Below are 22,276 nucleotides of genomic sequence, written 5' to 3' on the forward strand. Positions count from 1 at the left end.
TCTCTCCGAGTGAAAACAAATTCTCCCTCAATTCCCCTCTAAATCTCTTACTTCAAAATTATGCCCTCTGGTTATACATACCTGTGTTTAGTTTAGTTTAAGAAGGAACTGCAGATGCTGGAAAATCGAAGGTACATAAAAATGCTGGAGAAACTCAGCGGGTGCAGCAGCATCTATGGAGCGATGGAGATAGGCAACGTTTCGGGCCAAAACCGTTCTTCATTTTTGTGTACCTTTTAGTTTAGTTTTGAGATACAGCATGGAAACAGGCCCTCCGGCCCACTGAGGCGGCACCGACCAATGATCATCCATACACTAGTACCATCTAGTACAGTCTATGGACAATTTACAGAAGCTAATTAACCTCCAAACATGGGAACCTGAAATGTGGGAGGAAATCAGAGCACCCGGAGAAAACCCATGCGATCACAGGGAGAACGTGCGAACTACGTACAGACAGCACCCATTGTCAGGATCAAACCCCAGTCTCTGGCACGGTAAGGCAGTAACTATACCGCTGCACCACTGTGCCGTCTCTGTGCTGAGGGGAAATATTCTACCTCCTTTATCTTTGCTCCCCAAACATTCCTCTCAACCTCCTCTGTTCCATGAAAAGCAAACCCAACCTGTCTCTCCTCTTAGCTAAAACATTCCAGGCAGCATCCTGATGAATATCCTCTGTACCCTTGTTAGTGCAATCACATTCTTTAATTCAAAGAGCATTCAATGGTGACGACCTTGTGCATCTGGTTTCTGTTAGTAAAATGTATGAAGGACACCTGCTGTAGAAACATTAGCAAGTGAAAGCCTGTTCTTGGGATCCAAGCATCTTACATTATCCCTCTCTAACAGTACTAAAGCTGCTAGAACATTGCAAAGTGATCGCAGTTCGTAGTTCAGACGTGGGGATTGCAGGACACTCCCTTCTCTGAGAGATGTTCATTAATCAATTGATTTATGAACAGGTTCAATAGAGCGGTTAAACATGTACTTTGGTTCTGTCTTCATGAAGGAAGACACAAACAATCTCGCAGAAATACATAGAAACATAGAAAATAGGTGCAGGAGTAGGCCATTCGGCCCTTCAAGCCTGCACCACCATTCAATATGATACTAGGGAACCGAGGATCTAGTGGGAGGGAGGAACTGAAGGAATCCACATTGGTCAGGTAATGAGGTATTAGGTAAACTGTTGGGACTGAAGGCAGATAAATCCCCAGGTCCTGATGGTCTGCATCCCAGAGTAATGAAGAAGGTGACCTTAGAAATCGTGGGTGCATTGGTGATCATTTTCCAGTGTTCCCCCGACTGAATCAGTTCCAGTGGACTTGAGGGTAGCCAATGTAACTTCACTTTTTAAGAAAGGAGAGAGAGAGAAAACTGGGAATTATACACTAGTTAGCCTTACATCGGTAGTGGGGAAGATGCTTAAATCGATTATTATTAAAGATGTTATAGCAGCGCATTTGGAAAGCAGTGACAGGATCGGTCAAAGTCAGCATGGATTTATGAAGGGGAAATCATGCTCGACTAATCTGGAATATTTTGAGGATGTAACAAGTAGAATGGATAAGGGAGAGTCAGTGGATGTGGTGTTATGTAGAGAACTGGTTGACAGAGAGGAAGCAAAGAGTGAGAATTAATGGGTCCTTTTCAGAATGGTAGGCAGTGACTAGTGGGGTGCCGCAAGGCTCGGTGTTAGGATCCCAGTTATTTCCTGGCACCCAAGCCGCTGGGGGTTCTCCCGACGCCGGAGTACCATCACCCGGCGAGAACATCGGGTGCCGTGGCGGCGACTGTGGAGGCCTCAATAAGCCCGACTATGGGTGGACAAGAGGATGGGGACTGGACTTTGTGCCTTCCCCCACAGTGGGAATCACTGTGGGGGGATGTTTTTATGTTTTGGTGTTGAATTTCTTTATGAATACTGTGTTGTATTTTTATTAGTGTGCTGCAAGGACATCTGAATTTCCCCTGAATAAGGGGATTAATAAAGTCTATCAATCAATCAATCAATCAAATTTACAATATATATTAATGATTTAGACGAGGGAATTAGATGTGACATTTCCCAGTTTACGGATGACACAAAGCTGGGTAGCAGTGTGAGCTGCGAGGAGGATGTTATGAGGCTGCAGGATGACTTGGATAGGTTGGGTGAGTGGGCAGATGCACGCCAGATGCAGTATAATGTGAATAAATGTGATCCACTGTGGTGATAAGAACAGGATGGTAGATTATTATCTGGATGGTAAGTAAGTAAACTTTATTTATATAGCACATTTTAAGTCAACTTGCATTGACCCCAAAGTGCTTCACATAGTGTTAGATTGGGAAAAGGGGAGGTGCAACGAGAACCGGGGGTCCTTGTACATCAGTCACTGAAAGTAAGCATGCAGGTACAGCAAGCAGTGAAGAGCTCTTTTTTTCCAATAAGAACAAAGTAAGGGAAAAGGGTATTGAGGCACAAGTGCATAGTTACCTTAATTGTGATGTAGTTTTTCAGTGATTTTGACATCTTTTGTTCACTTCCCTTTAAACGTAAATGTCCTGAAACAAAAGCAGAAACACACATTAAAGAGAGTTTATTTTCAGAGTTAAGCAACTGAAATTAAGGCAATTGAAAATGTTCATGAATAGTACAATGAGATGACAATTGCAACGCTACATTCTTTTTACCTTGAAAGCCGTCTACAGGGATAGGAAAGGATTGATCAAGCATATATCATCCATTTTCTAATAATGTCAATAAAGACAGCCAACACCAACCAAATCCTGATTTTGTTTTAAGTGCTCAATGCACAAACAGAATGTTTAGGAATACTTGAAGCAACAAATCACAGTACAGAATGCATGGCCATACATGGTGACATGATTCAGAATCAATTACCTGATTCCACTAAGGGAGTTTCTAAAAAGGATAACAAAAATTGTATAAACAAGAATATACTGTCGCGCAGCAGTAGAGTTGCTGCCTTACAGCACCAGAGACCCAGGTTCGATCCCGTCTACGGGTGCTTGTCGGTGCAGAATTAGTACATTCGTCCCGTGACCTGCGTGGGTTTCCTCTGGGATCACCGGTTTCCTCCCACACTCCAAAGACATACAGGCTTGTAGGTTAATAGGCTTGGTATAATTGTAAATTGTCCCCAGTGTGTGTAGGATAGTGGTGGTGTATGGGGATCGCTGATCGGCACAGACTCGGTGGGCCGAAGAGCCTGTTTCCGTGTGGTATCTATGTTGGTCTCAATTCTCTTTGGTACCAGCTCCCCATAAACCTCAATTCTTGATCTTCTCTATATAACTGGCCCTTTGCCCTATAGCTATGTCCCCTTGTTTGTGACTCTCCCACTTGTGAAAACATCCCAATATCAAACCTGTCAAGCGCTCTTGCAATGTTATGTTTGAATAAAGTCACCCCTCATCCTTATACACTCCAAGGAATGTAGACAGAAACTGTCCAGCCCCTCTTGACAGAACTACCCTGGAATTAGCCTGGTAAATCCTCTTTGGACTGTCTTTAATGTTAGTGTCTTCTTTTTTTGATAAGGGACCAAAACAGACATCCAACCCCATGTACAACTGTAATACGAACCCACTTTTCCTACTCCAATATTCTTTGCAATAAGGGCTAACAAACAAGATTGTTCATTGACTTTCAAAAATGTGGCTTTACAATTTACCATAGCCAGCTCATGTCTCATGACTTCATAGTCTTCTTTGTTTAAATTTAAAACGCTGGTCTAGGATTGAACAAAAATTGCTTCAAAGTTTTATATAAAATTTTAATGTATTATGATGACCCAAAAGGCCCCTCATCAGATCATTAACCCTTTTTCATTACACAATACTACATCTACAATAGTCTACTCCTTAATTAGTTCCTCAACCTACTGATCTAGAAAATCATATTTTACATGCCCATTCATTCACCGTCCACTTTATGAAAGTTACTTTGGTTTGTTCAGTTAATACAGAAACAAAGATTATTTTCCCCTTGGTTACACACAGCTCTATTATCCTGCTTTATACCATGTCCTGCAGTCTTTCTAATGTCTGAGAGCCTATACATAACTCTAACCAAAAATTTCTATCCCATGTATCTTCAAGCTGATTATGGGAGGGAATCTTAATGTTTTTAAGATCCTCTCTCCCATAATTTGTTACCATCAATGAGAAAGCAAGGAAAACAAAAGGTGGATATCAGATCAGCACAAGCACAAAGAAACCAAAAGTTTGTGTATCTGTATTTCCTGATTAAACATTGACAGTAGTGTCAGTAATGGTGTAAAACTGAATAAACAAAAGAAATAGGGGAACATTTCATAATTCCAGCAGTGAGCACAGGAACCTCTGTAACCTAAATGTTTAGAACTGAAGAACTGTAAATCTAAAACAAAAGTCTGCCAATACTTAATTGGTCATTTGTAAATGGGTTGCAGGTAGACAGCAAGGCAAGCTTGTGATGTGTGGGATTATTTAGTCGTATATTGAGCTAACTACCCGCAGAGTAAACAATAACTGCATGTTAGCAATTAGAACCAACCACTTTTCTCACTTCCAGTCATGGAGTGACTTTCACCTGAGCATTGCAGATACATACCAGAGTGTAAAAAGTAGTTTCCCCATTGCTCACACTGGTGGTAGGCCTCGCATTGAGCAACCTCATTTTCATGGTGGGGAAAGGCCAGGTCTATTCCTCCAGTATGGATGTCCAGTTTATTTCCAAACACAGAGCTGAAAATGCCACAGAGTTAGCTCCCCATCTGCTTCACAGGGAAAGTAAAGTTATTTTCCAATCACCAGTGTGCCGCAATCTAAAAGGACTCTGAAGATTGATATATAAGGGGTCAATCTATAATACTTAGTGTACACAAATTACAGGTCCATTGTCAAGCAATCATGTGTTTAAAAAAAAGTCCTTCCATGGGCATATCCCTCCCACTTTCTCCCTTCAGAACCTCTAGTTCAGTTTTTTTTTTAAGTTTAGTTTAGTTTAAAGCAGAGGTCAGCAACCTATGGCCCCCGGGCCGAATGCGGCCCAGAACCCTAAATCATCCAGCCTGCAGGCGGATTTTTTCCCCCTTAATCATCCGGGCCTGCCGGAGCACCGAGCTCTGGATGTACAGCATCCTGCGCAAAGCCGCCGGCACGGCCGAGCACCTTCTGTCAACACGTTTAAGAAAGAACTGCAGATGCTGGAAAAATCGAAAGTAGACAAAAATGCTGGAGAAACTCAGCAGGTGAGACATGCAAGGATTGCATGAGGCTGCCTCACCCGCTGAGTTTCTCGAGCATTTTTGTCTACCTTCTGTGAACACATGATTTGATGCCTGCTCATCAAATAAGATTTGGGCGGGATGGGGGCGGGATCCATGTGTACACGTGGTAGATGTGTATACAGACATGCGTCCAGGCCCCTATGCAGAACAAGGTTGCCGACCCCTGGTTTTGATAAAGCTCGGAAACAGACCCTTCGGCCCATCTAGTCCGCGCCAACCAGTGATCCCCATGCACTAGCACTATCCTATACACACTAGGGACAATTCACAATTCTTTCCGAAGCCAATTAACTTTCAAACTGGAATGTGGGAAGAAACCGGAGCATCGGGAGAAAACCCACGCAGTCACAGGGAGAATGTACAAACTCCGTACAGACAGCACCCGTGGTCAGGATTGAACATGGGTCTCTGACGCTGTAGGGCAGTAACTCTATCGCTGCACTACCATGCGCTACATGGCTCTATTACTGGACCCATACAGTGCTCGCCATAATGTTTGGGACAAAGACCCATCATTTGAGATTTGTAATAGAAAAAAATCACATGTATTTAAAGTGCACATTGTCAGATTTTAATAAAGGTCATTTTTATACATTTTGGTTTCACCATGTAGAAATTACAGCTGTGTTTATACATACTCCCCCCCCCCCCCCCCCCCCCCCCCCCATGTCAAGGTACTATAATGTTTGGGACACATGGCATCATGGGTGTTTGTATTTGCTCAGGTGTGTTTAATTGCCTCCTTAATGCAGGTATAAGAGAGCGCAGCGCCTAGTCTTTCCTCCAGTCTTTCCATCACCTATGGAAACTTGTATTGCTGTTTATCAACATATCAAAGTTGTGCCAATGAAAGTCAAAGAAGCCATTATGAGACTGAGAAACAAGTCTCAGAAAACTGTTAGAGACATCAGCCAAACCTTAGGCTTACCAAAATCAACTGTTTGGAACATCATTAAGAAGAAAGAGAGCACGTGAGCTTACTAATCGCAAAGGGACTGGCAGGCCAAGGAAGACCTCCACAGCTGATGACAAGAATTCTCTCTGTAATAAAGAAAAACCCACCAGCACCTGTCTGACAAATAAGAAACACTCTTCAGGAGTCAGGTGTTGATTTGTCAATGACCACTGTCCGCAGAAGACTTCATGACCAGAAATACAGAGGCTACATTGCAAGATGCAAACCACTGGTTAGCCGTAAAAATAGATGGCCAGGTTATAGTTTGCCAAGAAGTACTTAAAAGAGTACTTTTCACAGAGTTCTGGAAAAAGGTCTTGTTGACAGATGAGACGAAGATTACCTTATATCAGAGTGATGACAAGAGCAAAGTATGGAGGAGAGAAGGAACTGCCCAAGATCCAAAGCATACCACCTCATCTGTGAAATACAGTGGTGAGGGTGTTATGGCCTGGGCATGTATGGCTGCTGAAGGTATTGGCTCACTTATCTTTATTGATGATACAACTGCTGATGGTAGTAGCATAATGAATTCTGAAGTATATAGACACATCCTATCTGCTCAGAGGACTGCTACAAATGCCTCATTGTACAGGAAGACAATGATCCCTAAAACACTGCTAATGCAACAAAGGATTATTACAAACCTAAAAAATGGTCAATTCTTGAGTGGCCAAGTCAATCACCCGATTAGAACACAATTGAGCATGCCTTTTACATGCTGAAGAGAAAACTGAAGGGTACTAGCCCCCAGAACAAGCATAAGCTAAAGATGGCTGCAATATTGTCCTGGCAGAGCATCACTAGAGAAGACACCCAGCAACTGGTGATGTCCATGAATCGCAGACTTCAAGCAGTCATTGCATGCAAAGGATATGCAACAAAATACTAAACATGATTACTTTCATTTACATGACATTGCTGCGTCCCAAATATTATGGTGCCCTGAAATGGGGGGACTATGTATAAACACTGCTGTAATTTCTACATGGTGAAACCAAAATGTATTAAAATGGACTTTATTAAAATCTGACAAAGTTCACTTTAACCACATGTGATTTTTCTATTACAAATATCAAATTGTGCAGTACAGAGGCAAATAAATAAATTATGGGGTTTTGTCCCAAATATTATGGAGGGCACTGTAGATCTGATTTCCATTAATAATAATAATGGATGGGATTTATATAGTGCCTTTCTAATACTCAAGCCGCGCTAATACTCAAGGCGCCCATTGCTCCCCTACTGGTGCGTAACATTTCAGCTGGCAAGATTGTCATGTCAGAATTCCATTTCTGAACCCTTCGCTCCACATTAACATCTCCTTAACAACTAACACTATGTGGTTCTGTGTCATACATCCTTTATCCTTTATATCCATAGACCTACTTTTTACATGAAATGTGTTGCATAAATCTAATCTGTTGAATGCGAACATGCATAAACCCAACAGGAGACAGAAAGTGAACACAAGTGATTACATATCAGAAATTAACTCTAAAATTCTGAAGGCCACATTATTTAATTTTACTCTTTTCATTCTGGAACTTCAATCAGTTAATGCATCGCCTCTGAACTGCAAATGCAGAACTGTTGGTGATAGTCCCATGACGAGACCGGAAAATTAATGTTAAAGTGGAAATTGCCCTTGTTCAAGTGCTTCTGTGTTGTGCTTATGCGCTCCAGGACTCTTACATGATGAGCTAACCTTGCAATTGTTGAACACTCAATGTGCCAGCCAGGCCTGCCATTTCCCCATGGCGATGGCCAAAATGGCTCCAATAGTTTTGATGATTTCCACAAAGCAAAGTCTCTTCTGTGTCTTTTATCATTTTCACCTAGAAATTCAAGATTAAAAAAGACGCAGAGGTCATTAAATAGTTAAGGATTTGCAGAGAATTAATTCTTTTTCTGCTCATTGCATCATAGCTCATTTGCACATCAATGCACTAATGAGGGGGATTCTCTTCTGTGATGCCTTCCCTCCCCTTCCCATGGTCGTGCCCCTGTTTTCTACCCCATTTCTCTGTAATAAGCAGAGGACAAATGGTACATTTCTGTGCTGTGAATGCTACAAATAAAGGTGATAACGCATTGCTTTGTGTTGCTGAATTTATTGAATTCTCCACATGAACCAACCCGACACAGGGTCGGTTATATACTTGTCAATAAGATCACCTCTCATCCTTGTTTCCACTTTGAAGGAAATTACCCGAAATTCGGGAAATTCTGGTTGTCTTCGGGTAATTTTAGGGGGAAATAATAATTTCGGAAAATAATAATTTCGGGAAATTTCCGCATCCGGCCCACGAAGGGGTCCAATCCGGCCCGCGGGATGATTCGGGGAAATAAGTATATTTACGACCATCCACGCCTGAGCAGTTGGGGAGGCCAGTCAGCCGCGTCACAGTTGAAAATGGCGCCCATAACGTGGTAGGGACGCAAAATGACGCCGTCTACCCGCACGCGCGCAGTGGGCCCGGTATCTGCGCATGCACAGTTGGGGCGGCAGTCGCACATGCACAGTTGGGGAAGGCTTAGAAAATTTCAGGAAATACCATCAAATTCCAAGAAATTTGGGATTCTACGCAAGAAATTCTTTTTTTTTTGAGGTGTGGAAGCACTGCCTCTCATTCTCCTGTGCTCCAAGAAACACAGTCCTAGCTTGCCTAACCTCTCCCTACAGCTCAAGCCCACGTCCTGGCAATATCCTCATAAATATTCTCTGCACTATTTCCAGGTTAACAACATCCTTCCTATCGCAGGCTGACCAACTCTGAACACAATACTCCAAATATGGCCTCAACAATGTTATAGTTGTACAACTGTAACATTACATTCCAACTTCTATACTGAATACCCTGAAAGGAACTATATACCTGCACTTCTAGATCCCTCTGCTCTGCAACACACCCACAGCCCTTCCATTCACTGTGAAGGCCCTGTCCTGGTTTGACTTCCCAAAATGCAACACCTCACACATCTGCAGTAAACTCCATTAAACGTTCCTCAGGCCATTTGCACACCTGATCCAAGATCCTGCTATAATGTTTAATAACAATCTTCGTTATCTATACCACCCACTTTAGTGTCATCTGAAAAGTTATTAATCATGCCTTCTACATTCTCATCCAAATCGTTGATGTAAACCACAAACAGCAATCTGCCCAGCACATATCCCTGAGGCTCACCACTAGTCACAGGCTTCTAGTCTGAAAAACAACCTTCCACCATCGTTCTCTGCTTCCTTCCATGGAGCCAATTCTCTATCCAGTTCGCTATCGCTCCCTTGAGTCTTGAAGAAGTTGCTTTGTCAGCAGCATATCAGGACATCCTCCGAATTAAACAACTGTATCAGGAAGAGTTGGGATAATGGTGAGAGTAAAGAGCAAAGAGGCAAGGCATAAGAAGGGAAAGAGGTACGATGCTATCTCAAGCAGGAGAGGAAGTGAGCTGGTGTCAGGAAAAGTGAGATAAGAAGCACCAGGAAGAGGTTCAGAAGGGTAACAAATGGGGGAATTGGGTGAGGCACAAGAGGAAGAGATGGAGGCCGTCAGATGAAATAACATGATTAAGGTCCAAATCAACAGATTACACCATTCCCAACCCACTTTAACAATGTTATCACATAGACAATAATAAACTACTTCAATACATCCATCATATAATTACTTGCTGTACAGCCAAAAAATTAGAAGCTCATATCAGCCAGTGAAACGAGTCAAACATTTTTACAGTATTTTGGTGAAGATTAAAGAAAGTCCTTTCTAGGTTACTGAATTTAAATAAAAGAAGAATAATTAGTGCACTAGCAACTCTATTTGGACCAAATTAATAAGTTATTTCACGTTAAATTAGATAATTCAAATAACTGTTAAGAATGATACCAAATAACCGAACCAGCTAATTCTCTTTGATCATTGAGAAGGGGGCAGCTGTGATGCATGTTACTTTAACATATTGTAAATTTTGAAAGGCATCTGAGAGATAAAAGCAGCTGGAAAATAGCAGTCCTGTGTTCTAATTTAATGCTGACCTTTTTTTGCTCTTTACTTTTCTTCCTAAGCAAATATAAACTTTTAAATCTCTCTCTAATAAAAGGTCAGTCTTAAATGTTGACTTGCTCCACATTACACTGTGACTGCAGTATTCACAGGAACTGACAAGGTATTCCTGATAGCATTTCTCAAAGCAACAAGGTCAACTACCTTCAACAACACTGGCAGTGTGCTGACGGGACTCAGTGTTCACCTGCAGGATTCACTCCTCGTTCTCTCTAGCTCTGTTTCCCCAGCCAGGCTGTCCTAACATCTTCTTCCCTGGAAATATATTCACTGTTTCCTCTTCATCTTTGTGTTAAAATCCTAACCAAGGCACAGATACTTGTACTTCAAGGCAGCCATTCACTCTCATCTTCTGAAAGGTCAATAAAGATGGGCAGTAGGTGTGGGCTTTGAAAGTAATTTCCACATTCCAAGTGCAATTTTTCCTTAGAAATACACATTAAATTATTCCCTTCATCAATGAAAGAAGATCTGCTGAGAGCTTACAGCATACTGTTTGCACATTAGATTTCCAGCCCCTAAAGCATTCTGTGTGCACATCTGAGAGGATTGTAAGAAAACCAGCGCGATTCAATACACATTGCTTGCAGTTTGCAATCGGATTTAATCTATACTAGACTAAGTGGGACCCATTGGGTCCCATGTTCACACGTGAGGCTTGGTCCCCCAACGCAATATTCCACCTCCACCAATTACAATGTTGCTGGCCAGTGGGGGTGGGGGTGGGGGTGGGGGAGGGCTTTCTGGAGCGCTAGTATGGGTGTTGTGGGCCGAAGGGACTGGTTTCCAGAGGGCTAGTATGGACATTGTGGGCCAAATGGATTCTTGGGCTGGCAGCTCAGTCACTCAGGCCTGCTGGGCTGGCAGCTCAGAAACTGCCAGAAATTCTGCCCAAAACAGGTGAGAGACTCTGTGAGAGAGGGGGACAGGGTGGAGAATCAATTTTAGACATTTTTAATATTTTTCTGCAGATCACAGCAATGAAGAGGGAAAGTCTATCCTGGCCTGGATCTCACAGGGAGCAAATGAAGGGAGGGAGAAAAATACTGGGGCGAGGTTTAATACTTGCAGGGGGAATACTTACTGATGGGACAAAGGGACTACTGGGCTAGTACAGGCCTGATGGGCCGAAAAGGCTCTTAAAAAAAAAATCGGAGTGAAATCTCTGTGAAAGGCACTTTTTCTAGACTTTTCCTGGCCTGGCACGGGCCTTTTGGGCCAAAATGCTCCTCCTGGGCTAATACGGGCATTTTGGGCAAAGGGGACTGGTTTCTCGGCTAATAGGGGCCTTGTGGGCCGAAATTAGTGGTTTCAGGCAGGCTAAACAACTCATTTCATTTCCAATTGCATTGCAGTTTCAAGCACAGGGCAGGCCAAATAGCTCATTGCAATTTCATTTCACTTCCATTGCCATTGCAGTTTCAAGCATAGGGCAGGCCAAGCCAAACAACTCATTGCGTTTGCACTTCACTTCCATTGCCATTGCACTTTCAAGCACAGGACAGACTCAAGCCAAACAGAAGATTGCATTTTCACTTCATTTCCATTGCCATTGCACTTTCAAGCACAGGGCAGGCTCAAGCCAAACAGCTGATTGCATTTTCACTTCATTTCCATTGCCATTGCAGTTTCAAGCACAGTGCAGGCCAAACAACTCATTTCATTTTCATTAAGGGCTACCAAATCATTTATTCAAGTACATTGCATACTCACAGTGTTCTGTAGTTTCCCAGCTCAGACAGAGAGTCGTGACCTCTCCCTCGCAATCTTGCAGACAGACTGACCCACACCCACACTTCCGGGTTTTATAGTCCCTCCCCCTCTACCACCGGAAGGGGCGTGGCCTTCACGGCAGTGATTGCCAGGAGAGAGAATCTCAAGATTTTTTAAACACTAATAAGCCTTTTATTTTTCATCAATGGGAAAAATCCTCGGGGCCTGCGCAGCGGAGGAGGACTGAGATCAAAGCACAGTGCAAACAGGAAGTGGTCAAGATGACACTTTTAATTATATAGATATTCATAGGGAATCTTGCCCCATTTAGTCATTGTGGTAAGTGGCTGCCAGAATAAGAGCCCTCTTTACTTGCAATAAAGTTTTGCCTATTGCAATTTTATTCACATTTTGGGGTAGTCTCAGTTATTGATTATGTGAATAACCTCTGTAATTCACTGAAGCTCTGAACATGAACTCATCTTTTCTATTTTACTTTCTTTTCATTTCTCTCCCACTTAGAAACGCTGCCCCCACAATACTCTCCCAAATTCTAGCATCATCACACCCCAAACCCCTCCGATTTTAATTGTGCCACCAGTGGCAGCAGCACCTTCAGCAGCCTAAGTCCTAAGTTTGGGAATTCCCTATAGTTCCCAAACCAAGCTTTTGATCCTCTGTTTTAATATCTCCTTCTGTTCCTCAGGGTCTAACATTCTCTTAGGATATTTCTCTTTATTAGTGGTGCCTAATAATACAAGCTGCTGTTAAATCTGAGAATCAATTTAACTGGGAAGTGATAGGCGCTAAACCAGCTAATGGGTTAACTGTGATAAGTGCCAAGTTAAATCCTCTAAACTGTTTCATGGGAAAAAAATCATTCAAGCTAAATCATATGGGTAATGCTTAGCAATGAAGGGGTGTTTGCATTTGTGAACGGAGAGAAGTACCGTTATCATTCTTTTATAAATTCAGAGTTCACACGTTCTGGGAGCCGAATTAGGCCATTATAGCCCATCAGGTCTACTCCGCCATTCAATCATGGCTGATGTATCCTTCCCTCACAACCCCATTCTTCCCATTACCCCAAACACCCGTACTAATCAAGAATCTGTCTATCTCTGCCTTAAAAATATTCATTGACTTGGCCACCACAGCCTTCTGTGACAATGAATTCCACAGATTCACCACCCTCTGGCTGAAGACATTTCTCTTCGTCTCCTCTTAAAGGAACTAATTCTGAGGCTATGGCTCTACAGTCCTCTAAATCTACAGCAGCAAGAAGACTTACATAGCAAATTTATTTAAAGTGTACAAACAAGGTAATAATTATATCACCCCAACTAACTGAGAGCTTTAGTACACAAGGCCTCGAGGGAATATAAAGTGTATCCAACAGCTTTTTGAGTCCAATGTTACTTAATCTAATCTTTGTGAATGTAGCTGGCTAAGTGCTGAGGGTGTCAGTGACTGACCACTACTTTATAAGTTTGATGGTTGTTATGGAGAAGACCAAGGATAGACCAGTAATTAGGCGCTACATTGGGAAAAATATGATTTCAAAAAGCAGGAACTAGCAAAATTGTACTGGGAACAGATACTGCAGATAAGATAACAGACATTCAAAAGTGAAATTGTGATCAGGTTCCAAGACCCCACAAGGGTGAAGGGCAAGCATGACAAATGGAACGCTGGATTTCAAGGGGTATTCAGGATTGGATAAATAAATTATAGCTTATGGCAGGTTTAGAGAACTAATAGGCGAGGCACTATAGAAATATAAAAAGCAAAGGGCAATACAGTAAGAAAGTCAGAGGTTGAAGAAGGGACAGGGGAAGTTTGGGACTGTGGTTTAAATCTGTAATCCACTGCCTGAAGTACTGGTGGAGACACATTTTGTGTACTGTCACAAAATGTTAGTAATATTTAGATGAGCACTTGAAACACCGTGGCCTAGAAGGGGTACGTACTGAGAAATGGGATGAGTATAGAGAGGAGACACAAGGAAACTGACTGCCAGCACAAATTAGGTGAGCTATAGGGTTGTTTTCTTATAATGCTGTAGTGTACCCCTAAAAAATCCAGTAAGGCTCAAGGAGACGAAATTCTTCCATTCAAGAACAGAAATTGCCACAGGCCTGTCTATCAGAGTAAGTAGTTTGTAGTAGGAAGGAGCTGTGGATGCTGGTTGAATCCGAAGATAGACGCAAAATGCTGGAGTAACCAGGGGCGGAAAACCCGGGTGGGGCAGAGGGGACACGTCCCCCCCATGTTTTGAGAGGTGGGGGACATCCCCCCCAAGTTTTTGTCATCCGGATTTTAAAATCTCCGCTTTCTGCGACAGTGGAGGTGGGTCTGCTGATCGAGGGCGCCGATTGGACGAGAGACGTCAGTCAGCAGGCAATGGGGACGGGACATGATGATTCAGCGTGATGATTGGAGGAGGGAGGAGTGGGGGGGATGGGACTGAGGATAGAGTGCGGTGATTGGAGGAGGGTGACGTGGCACAGACTTGCGCCTCGACCGCAGCCAGGATCGATCCCGGCCGGCTCTCCGGCGCTGTCCTGAGTGCCCCCCCCCCCCCCCCCCACGGGTGGCCAGAGAGGTCGGGAGTCAGACGGGAGTTGTACCCCCAGGCCCACAGCCAGCGCAGAGAAGCAGCGCTAAACCCAGCCCAACTCTGCCTGTCCCGCCAGGTGAACCTGCCTGGGCTTGCGGGAAATATGACCAGCGCGGAGAAGCAGCGCTGGTATCCCGTCAGTCCAGTCAGGGCATGTAGGTTAACCCGGCGAGACAAGCAGAGTTGAGCTGCATTTAGCGCTGGATTTAGTCTCCGAAGCCTCGCACATGTGTTTGTGAGTATGCGCATACGCGCGCAGCCGCCAAAAAATGGTGTTCCCCTGTCCCCCGGTCCCCTCCATATTTTGATAGCGAGTTCCGTGCCTGGGAGTAACATTATTCCATTGGGATTATTTCGCAACATGCTCAGATATGCTGCAGGGGTTATGTGCAATGTCCTTTTGAACAGGTGCTAATTGGGAGCAGGATTCCTTTGTTTAATTGTGGGATTTGTGTGTTGTTTTACTTTCAGGTAAGTCTGTCTGGTGATTTAACCAAACTTTATTTCTCCATTTTCTGGTGTCTGGAGAGTGTGGAATCTCCCACATATAACTTCAATCAAGTAAAATGATATCATAACTACCACTGACCCTTGTAGTGCAAGGATAATAACCAGTAGGTCTCGATGTGCTCACAGTCATGTGTCCAAGAAAGAAGCTGCAGGTAAAGTCTTAAAATAGTAACAAACAGTAAAAAAAAAACAAATACATACTTGTTTCCTCAACGGTGTCATCATTTATTTTGACAAACTTTCCATAACGATCACCAATTGACTGGATGTCAAAATACACATTTCCTGAAAGATATTTTTGAAAAAGTACTTGCTAAGTAAATTAAAATCACAGCAGGCTAGGCTAATAATTTATTTGTATATCACATATTTAATACTTAGGCAATATGATATTGAAGTGCAGTTTTATTAAATTCATAAGATAATAGTGGCCATTGGGCACATCATGCCTGTGCTAGCTCTTTGATAGAGCTCTCCTGGTAATGGCAATTTGGTCGGCAGAAAAAAGTTAATTGCTCTGTTTGATTTAATTTGCTAGTCATCTTAAATCTGTGTTCTCTGGAGCAACTCAGCAGGTTAGGCAGCATTTCTGGAGAACATGGATAATTGACCATTCGGGACGGGAGCCTTCTGCAGACTCAATGTTTTCCAATAGCAAATGTGAGCTGCCTCTGTTGATGTTTGGAGTCGTAGAGTGATATGGTATTAAAACAGGCCCTTCAGCCCAACTCATCCATAATGACAAAGTTGTCCAACAAGCTAGTCCCACTTGCTTCTAATAAATCTCTCCACAAAAAAAAATTAGAAACAAGATTATTGCTCTTTACTGGTACTCTGTCATCATAATTCATAATAGTCTATGTCCTCCTAAACTGCTTACAAATGATATAATATGCAAAAATGTTGAAATAAGGAACTGAAGATGCTGGTTTACTAAAAAAAAGTGGCAATTCAGGTCAGGACCCATCTTCAGACTGTAGATGTCTAAAGAAGGGTCCCTACCCCAAAGTGTCACCTATCATTGTTCTCCAGAGATGCTGCCTGACCCGCTGAGTTATTCTAACACTTTATCTATTTTTATATCATATGCAATATTTTATCTTAGCACACACATCAGGCAAGACTGACATTCCAAAAAGACCACCATTAATGTAATGACACCGAGCTATGTATTTGTTATTAAAATTAATATAAAAAATTAAGAAATCCTTTCAGTGATACAGCCAAAATTGACTGATGATGCATATACTCACCTGCTGAGGTAGAATAGGCATGGCCATTGCAAATGATTTTCTCTATGAATTTCACAATCTGAGGAATATTATCAGTCGCTCTCATACATGCTGTGGGTGGAAGAACCTGCAGCAACATCGAAAATATTGGAAAGTATTTCAAATAAATTTTTAAAAGCACATGCTTCGAAGATGCTAGAATGATAATCACCCTGATAGGCACAGAAACGAATAAATGAACTATAACCAGGGCTAACACCATGAATGACAATTCATTCACTTAAAACATTCACCGAGATAGCAAAGCCATGAAAATATATTGGAGAAGGCGAATTACAATTCTACAAGAGGAAGGAATCAAGAGTAATATATGCAGATTTGCTGATGATACAAAGTATCTCGACAATGTTCACTATGAAGAGAATGCAGAGGCTTCGGGGAGATATGGACAAACTATTTGACAATAGACAATAGGTGCAGGAGTAGGCCATTCGGCCCTTCGAGCCAGCACCGCCATTTAATGTGATCATGGCTGATCATCCACAATCAGTACACCATTCCTGCCTTCTCCCCATATTCCCTGACTCCGCCCTTTTTAGCTCTCTCTTGAAAGTATCCAGAGAACCGGCCTCCACCGCCCTCTGAGGCAGAGAATTCCACAGACTCACAACTCTCTGTGTGGAAAACGTGTTACCTCATCTGCGTTCTAAATGGCTTACCCCTTATTCTTAAACTATGGCCTTTGGTTCTGGACTCCCCCAACATCGGGAACATGTTTCCTGCCTCTAGCATGTCCAAACCCATAATAATCTGATATGTTTCAATAAGATCCCCTCTCATCCTTCTAAATTCCAGAGTATACAAGCACAGCCGCTCCATTCTCTCAGCATATGACAGGGGCATGACTGCTGGAAATATGTGAAAAGTGAGAGGTCATCTGCTTTAGACAGGATTTTTTTTTTTAAATGGTGAGAAATTGTAAGTTGTTAATGTTTAGTGAGATCTGAGGTGGACTTTCACTGTCGGGGGAGGGGTGGGCGGCGGCGCACCATCCAGGGGGAGGGAATATGAGGGAACACGGCACCATCCAAGGGTTGCTGTCAAGGTGGGCATCATGACATGGCATCCTCTCAGACATCTTACAATCAAACATACGTTCATTTTTCTAGTCAGACAATTCTAGGGTATAACTTGCTGTGCGTTTTATCAGGTCAACCTGATCCTTTCACTGATTACTTTCAATATGTGTTCGCTGATTATCATCCCATCAACAACTGTAATGTTTTCTTTTTGAAAGCCATGTATAATTTTGAATACTTCTATTATATCTGCTGGAAGTGAATACTGCCATCTTCTCTGATCTCTCCATTTAACTGAAACCGGGATTAGAAACATTTAAAAACAGTAAATATCTAACCAAAACTACATTCTGCACTTGCTATAAAATGTTACCTTTAAGCTTTCCATGTCTTGTTTGAAATCCTGTTCGTATATAGAAGCAAGTACCTTCGGGGAGATATTCAACTGCAATTAAGAAATAAGAAGTCAGCCATGGCATTACAATTGCTTGGTTTTAAATGCAAGGACCTTTTCAGTTATTTACCTCCCTCGATCTCTTTATTATTTTATCATCAATATCTGTGATGACCATCACCATGATGACATCGATGCCAAAGACGTTGGTCAATATTCTTCTTATTATGTCAAATCTAACATACGAGCTAAAAAATAAAGCAGAGCCCTGAGAAGTTGTTGTTAACAATGTTCAGTTAGATATGTTGTACAGGGTATAAACATCACATTGATCTCTCCAAGTATGAGATGTTGGTCAAAGTATTGGGACTCAATTCAAGTACTAAACCTCAGGTTCATTTTCAGTATGGAGGTTCAGTTCTGCTCAGGATGCAGCTCACACAAGGTACTTGGAATTGCTTTGGGTACTAGGATTTGATTTGGGCACACAATTTGTCTGGCTCCAACAAATGGGCCTCTCTGAGTTGTCATGTTCACTATGGAGAGAATTTCAATCTTGGTCTAGTTATGAGAAGAGTTTAGTTTTAGAAATACAGCGTGAAAATAGGCCCTTCGGCCCACTGGGTCCACGCCAACCAATAATCACCCGGGACTATATTAGGGATAATTAAGCTACAACCCTGCATGTTTTTGGATGGTGGGAGGAAACTGGAGCACCCAGAGAAAACTCATGCGGTCACAGGGAGAACATACAGCACCCGATGTCAGGATCAAACCCAGGTCTCTGGTGCTGTAAGGCAGCAAACGTTACCACTGCGCCACCATTGTAGTCATACTCCTAGTCCACGGCTTATCCTTTAACAGCTGATATGGTTATTTCTCCTGTTATTGCTTGTGGAAGCTTGATGTGTCTATAGATATTGATTAAACAAGCCAATTTGCTTTATTGCAGGTTACCATGCCTGAAGGCACATTGCACATTTCCAGGTGAAATCAAATGAGCTCGAACTGTTTGGAATGTCAGTCTTGCCTTATGTACGCAAGCTAAAATAAAATGTTTCATATGATAATGTAGAGGGTTTAGGAAGACCTAGACTGATATGAGATATGATTCATTTTTGATTCACGGTGCCAAGAATAGTCTAATTTGAAAATATCAGGGTTAGATACGCAAAAAAAGTTTAATTGCAGTGAGAAAGGTGAGTTGCACCTGCTCAGCAAGTGCAGTGCACTCATCCCAGTCCACAAGTCATCTCAGCACTATATCTGGAGTACTGTTGAAGATTTGCTCTGACTGGGACTTCGTATTGTGTGAAGTGAACTTAATAATAGGATAAAAGAATCTTGGTTTCAGCCAATCTTACGTGTTATGTTGAAGCTAGGTTTTCTGGAGCATTATTCCCAGTTTTGCCCAAAAATCACCACTAACAACTGATCTGTTGGTAGACACAATTGCAAAGAGCGTTGTGCTGTTTTTACTGGATGTGCTTTATTTGAAGATGTAATAGTTATTTCACTGGATTTCATTGATAAGTCACAAGAAATCAGGAGTGAGAAGGAAGGATTATACCAGTTGACAAGACTGTGATGCTTTATTATTTTATGACCCAGCTGATGCCCAAAAGGCAGGTTCTGTTTGCCATATCACTTTCTTTTAGATGTAGGGAAAAGGTTCCCAATCTAGGGTAAATTTGCCTCCAGGGGGTAAATCTCACCTACCAAGGGGGTAAATTTGTCAATTCTGGATTTGTTAAAAACAGTATTTTATATTTTCCCCTTTGTCGGTTGCTTTATTATGGTAGAAGTGTAAACTCAAATTACAGAATAAAACAGTGTGGGGGTAAATTTGCTTTCAAAAAGTTACCTGGGGTAAACGGGACGATAAAGGTTGGGAACCCCTGATGTAGGGCATGAGAGGAAAGAAAATCAGAAAGACAGACAACCCTTTATTTTTTATTATACTTTACATTCATTAAACAAGGCAGCAATGGGCCACTGGCTTCCTTCTTTAAGATCATGGCTGATCCGCTCTCCCAGATTCTCCATTTCCCTTGCTCTCTGAATTTCCGCAATCCTCTGAATAGAGCCAGAGCTTTACAGCATGGAAACAGGCCTTTCAGCCCAATGCATCCTATTCGGCCAAGTTGCCCACCTGAGCTAGTCCTATTTCCCTGCGTTTGATCAATATCCTTCTAAATGTTTCCTCTCCATATACCTGTCCAAGTATCGTTTAAATGTTGTACTTGTATCCGTCTCTACCACTCCTACTGGCAGCTAGCTCCACATACCCACTAGACAGTATAAAGAAGTTGCCCCTCAGATCCTATTTAAATATCATTTTTAATTTAAATGTTTGTGTTCTCTTGTTTTAGACTTCCCTGAGAAAAAGGCTGTAATCACCAGTGTCTTGCACAGTTGTAACATAAAGAGTTCCAAAGGTTGATCGATGAGGACAATGTGGAAACATGACTACTTTCATTAACGTGACACTGCTTTGTCCCAAACATTATGGTGCCCTGAAATTCAGGGGCCATGTATAAAGACTGCAGTAATTTCTACATGGTGAAACAAAAAAATGACAATGTGCACTTTAACCACGTGATTTTGTTTTCTATTACAAATCTCAAATTGTGGAGTACAGAGGCAAATAAATAAATTATGGGTCTTTGTCCAAAACATTATGGAGGGCACTGTATCTCTGCCCTGCAGCATACAATACCCATGGTCAATAAAGATTCATTAGACTTCACATTAAGCAGAAAAACCCTATATTAACCTGATCAATACTTCATAACAGCTTTAAGTGCCGTAACTGACTGATGACATTAATGTCTACTTATTTCGGAAGTGTTGGAGAAATGTGTTAATTAGTGAAACAGTAGTCCATGTTGGCGGTGAATTCAAATCTGCCGCTTTCACTCACCAATATTTTGGGGAAATACATTATGGTTTAATTTAATGTAAAACTGTTTTAATTTAGTTAATAAATTGTACTGGCTGCATTGCTCCCAAGTCATGGGCCACAGAACTCAGATCCCACTGCACAGATTTAAGCACATGATTCAGGCCAACACTCCAGTGACAGTACAAAGGGAGTGAGACACCAGAGATAGCTCAATCAGCAGGTCATATTTCGTTTAAGGTGCATTAACAAGAAAATTAATTTTGTTTGATACCGGCACTGTAGTTTGTGTGAAAGCAACTTTAAATAAGACTTGGGGCTCCACCTGGAGGACAATAAGACTCTGCACAGTTTGGGCTGTCAAACCTTATTCGTGCCGCACAAACTTCGAGTCCAAGTTTCCTGCTGATAAACTCGAAGCATAAATACTGCTCTGCACAACTGCAAAACAATTCAAAACTTAGTATCAGTTTGTAACTTGCTACTTGAAATGAGCAAACCTAGTCAAACAGTGCATTCAAAATCCAATTTAAACTGATGGACCTAAAATGTTAACCGTTTCTCACACCAGACAATGGGAATTTCCACCAGCTTATTTCTCAGTCTACACAGACTACACTGAAAGTCAAGGATTACCAACAGACTTGTAAATATTTAAGAGGGGCAGTGCTGAAGGAATTCTCGAGCTGAAGTGGTAGAGGCGGGTCCTGTTCAGGGTATTCTAAGACACTTAGATACATGGATGGGAGAGATTTGGGAGGATACGGGGCCATGCATAGGTAGTGTGACCAACTCAGTCAGACAATTTAGTCGGCATGGACGTGTTTGGACAAGGGCCCCGTTTCAGTGCTGTACAGCTCTCTGACTCTTATGATTTTATTTATGAAGAACAGCAAGGCTGCTCTCTCCAATTTCCAATGTCAAAACGAGTGGCCCAGTCTGAATTGTTAAAAGATTTTCTAATCATGAGCAATTTTTAATTATGGGAGTTTATGATGTCCAACGGTGACTACAGTTCATATTTTTCATCAGCTGTGGAGGACTTTGAGATGAACTACAGTTGTGAAGGACACTAGAGATTCACATCTTTTGTTTTTCACTCCAATTAATTTTCATACAGGAAATAGAAGTTTTACTTTCTGAGATACTTTTAGTTCAAGATGCACTACTTTTCACACAAGTACACAAGAAAATAGTTGGAATGTGTAGGAAGGAACTGCAGATGCTGGTTTAAACCGAAGATAGACACAAAACGCTGGAGTAACTTCGCCGGACAGGCAGCATCTCTGGAGAGGAATGGGTGACGTTTCGGATTGAGACCCTTCTTACATACTCTTTGTGTTTATTTTCAGAGCAATTAACATTTCCTTATTCAGACTAGAACCAGGAGAAAGGGAAATGTGGGATATAGATGGTGATGTAGAGAGACATAGAACTAATGAAATAACTATATGCAAGAAAGGAATGATGATAAAGGAAACAGGCCATTGTTACCTGTTTGTTAGGTGAGAATGAGGAGCTGGTA

The 22,276-nt window shown here is 42.0% G+C and overlaps 1 protein-coding gene across 4 annotated transcripts in view; it reads right to left on the reverse strand.

Moving 5' to 3' along the window:
• The window catches only part of cars2 (cysteinyl-tRNA synthetase 2, mitochondrial), a 47,922-nt gene that overhangs the window by 19,646 nt on the left and 6,000 nt on the right, over positions 1-22,276 (reverse strand). For 3 of the 4 annotated variants that reach the window (XM_033023139.1, XM_033023138.1, XM_033023140.1), the window contains 7 exons: positions 17,980-18,097; positions 17,829-17,900; positions 16,398-16,503; positions 15,346-15,429; positions 7,946-8,075; positions 4,604-4,737; positions 2,483-2,550 (listed from right to left, as the gene is read on the reverse strand). In XM_033023139.1, coding sequence (XP_032879030.1) covers positions 2,483-2,550; positions 4,604-4,737; positions 7,946-8,075; positions 15,346-15,429; positions 16,398-16,503; positions 17,829-17,900; positions 17,980-18,097 — 712 coding nt within the window. Of the gene's footprint in view, positions 1-2,482; positions 2,551-4,603; positions 4,738-7,945; positions 8,076-15,345; positions 15,430-16,397; positions 16,504-17,828; positions 17,901-17,979; positions 18,098-21,117; positions 21,193-22,276 lie in introns of all 4 variants that reach the window. The other variant, XM_033023137.1, reaches the window with a different exon arrangement.

Source organism: Amblyraja radiata, chromosome 6 (assembly GCF_010909765.2).
Source record: "Amblyraja radiata isolate CabotCenter1 chromosome 6, sAmbRad1.1.pri, whole genome shotgun sequence".
Lineage (NCBI taxonomy): Eukaryota > Metazoa > Chordata > Chondrichthyes > Rajiformes > Rajidae > Amblyraja > Amblyraja radiata.